The following is a 2,416-nucleotide window of genomic DNA, read 5'->3' as shown; positions in this document are numbered from 1 at the left end:
CTTCTCTTATTCCTTTTTGGGCTCACCTTTTCTTTTTCATTTATAGCTTGTGATCTGCCCAAAGCACAATATAAAGAAAAAGAAAACAAATGGACAAAAATCACTCGGAAGGAGGCTTGTTAAAGCCCACTTCATTTTAGGTCTCCCGACCCAATTCTTCAAATTTTAAATGCCTTCAATTATCTTAGTCTATCTAAATATAATCTATAAACCCTAATTTTTTAAACATGATAAAAACTTATATGTAATTATTTTTACGTGAATCTAATATTTAATTAAAAATTATATCTAATGATTTTTAATTTAACCTTACATAAAGACAATTAACTACATGTGAGTCTTTACACTATATAAATTTATATAATAAGAGAATGAATTAGGACTATTAATTTCTTGATCGATCTAAGTTAGTTAAAAAAAAAAAAACAAGTGGAGGTAGGTACAATAATCATAAGAAACATGCATACCCAACCTCTCTCAATTACATATTCACGTTTTGTCTGCTTGTGGTGCAACACTAGCATAAATTGAAGCTCTCATCATCACATACACCATAACACCACCGTCTTAGCTTCGTTCTTCTACTTGCTTCCACCCATCATGGCCAACAACACTGGACACGTGGCAGTTTTTGCTTTCCCCTTTGGAAGCCACCCCCTTCCTCTCTTCAACCTTGTCCTCAAACTCTCTCACGCTGCTCCTAATCTCTCCTTCTCCTTCATCTCCACCCAATCATCCACCCACACTCTCATCTCAAAATCCCCACACAACAACATCAACTTCATCTCCTATGACGCTCACGCGCCACCACGTGATCAGTCTCTTGAGATGGTCAACCTTTTCCTTCAACAAGCCACCCCTCAAAACCTCCAAAAACCCATAGACATGGCCGTTCAACAAACAAACCACAGAGTAACATGCATCATTGCAGATGCTTTTGTTCTTCCTTCCTTCCTTGTTGCTCAGAATCTCAGTGTTCCATGGATCCCTGTTTGGGCTCCACTCTCATCTTCCCTCTCTGCACATTTCTACACTGATATCATACGCCACAATTATAACAATTCATGTTCTTCCTTGGATTTTCTTCCAGGTTTGAACATGGTACGTGTTGAGGATCTTCCAGAGGATGTGATCAACGGTGGAGAAAACGAGACTCTGTTCTCCAAGACTCTAGCTTCGTTAGGAAGGGTTTTACCTCACGCTGAAGCAGTGGTTATGAATTACTTTGAAGAACTAGACCCTCCTATGTTCGTTTCAGACATGAGGTCAAAGCTCAAATCCATGCTCTACGTCGGTTTCCTCACTCTGAAGCTGCCGCTGCCGCCGTTGCCGCCCTCTGAAACCGACTCAACCGGTTGCCTGTCGTGGCTGGACACGCAAGGTTTAAGATCCGTTGCATACGTAAGCTTCGGGACGGTGGTGACGCCGCCGGAAAAGGAGATAGTGGCTGTAGCAGAAGCACTGGAAGAGAGTGGTTTCCCATTCCTGTGGTCGTTAAAGGAGCATGCAAAGAAGCTTCTACCAGAAGGGTTTGTTGAGAGAACAAAAAGCAAAGGGAAAGTGGTTCCATGGTGTCCTCAGAGTGAGGTCTTGGGACATGGTAGTGTTGGGGTGTTTGTGACTCACTGTGGGTGTAACTCGGTGTTCGAGAGCATCTCCAATGGAGTACCCATGATTTGTAGGCCGTTTTTTGGGGATCAAGGAATGGTAGGGAGAATGGTGGAGGATGTGTGGAAGATCGGAATGAGAGTTGAAAATGGTGTTGTGTTGAGCAAAGATTGGTTGGTGAATGGGTTGAATGCGATTATGGTTGGAGAAGAGGGGAAGAAGATGAGGGAGAATGCTCAGATTCTGAAGAAGAAGGTTATGGATGCAGCTTCTCCACGAGGGAAGGCACCACGTCATTTCACCTCTTTGCTCCAACTCATTCTTTCTTTCTCTCATCATTGTTAAAGGACGAGTAAAAATTCAGATGCAGTCGACTTTCACGTGAACTTGATACTTAAAAGTCGTTAGATGATTTGACTAAATTTTTATCTAACGCCTCTCAATATCAATTTTACGTAAAGTTGGTTGCACCTAAGTTTTCACCTATTAAATTTTAAGTTAGTTAAATATATTAAATTATTTTAATATTTTTTAATTATTAATTTTACTTAAAAATGATTGCCGATGAGACCCCAGTTCATTGATGCCTAATAAATAAGTTTATGTTGTTTCTGGTAATTTGGTTCATCTTTCAGTTTTCAAGTTTACAGTGTTTCAATCATTCGAATAAAGATGTATGTTGTGTAAATTGATGAATTTGGTGTCTATTGTTTAGACAATAAATTTTAATTATTTATCTCACATAGATGGATGATTCAATGAACACCAAACTTGTGATGTGTTAATGAATAAATTTGTTATTATTGTA

General features: G+C 39.4%; 1 protein-coding gene across 1 annotated transcript; it reads left to right on the top strand.

The window, feature by feature from the left end:
• The first annotated feature begins 512 nt into the window (after positions 1-512).
• On the top strand, positions 513-2,416 carry LOC130954992 (anthocyanidin 3-O-glucosyltransferase 7-like). Its single transcript, XM_057881768.1, has one exon. It carries the CDS (start codon positions 601-603, stop codon positions 1,951-1,953), a length of 1,353 nt encoding a protein of 450 aa, XP_057737751.1. The 5' UTR covers positions 513-600; the 3' UTR covers positions 1,954-2,416.

This window comes from Arachis stenosperma, chromosome 10 (assembly GCF_014773155.1).
Source record: "Arachis stenosperma cultivar V10309 chromosome 10, arast.V10309.gnm1.PFL2, whole genome shotgun sequence".
NCBI lineage: Eukaryota > Viridiplantae > Streptophyta > Magnoliopsida > Fabales > Fabaceae > Arachis > Arachis stenosperma.
Note: the sequence above shows the minus strand (reverse complement) of the source record. Positions and strands in the feature narration are given on the sequence as shown.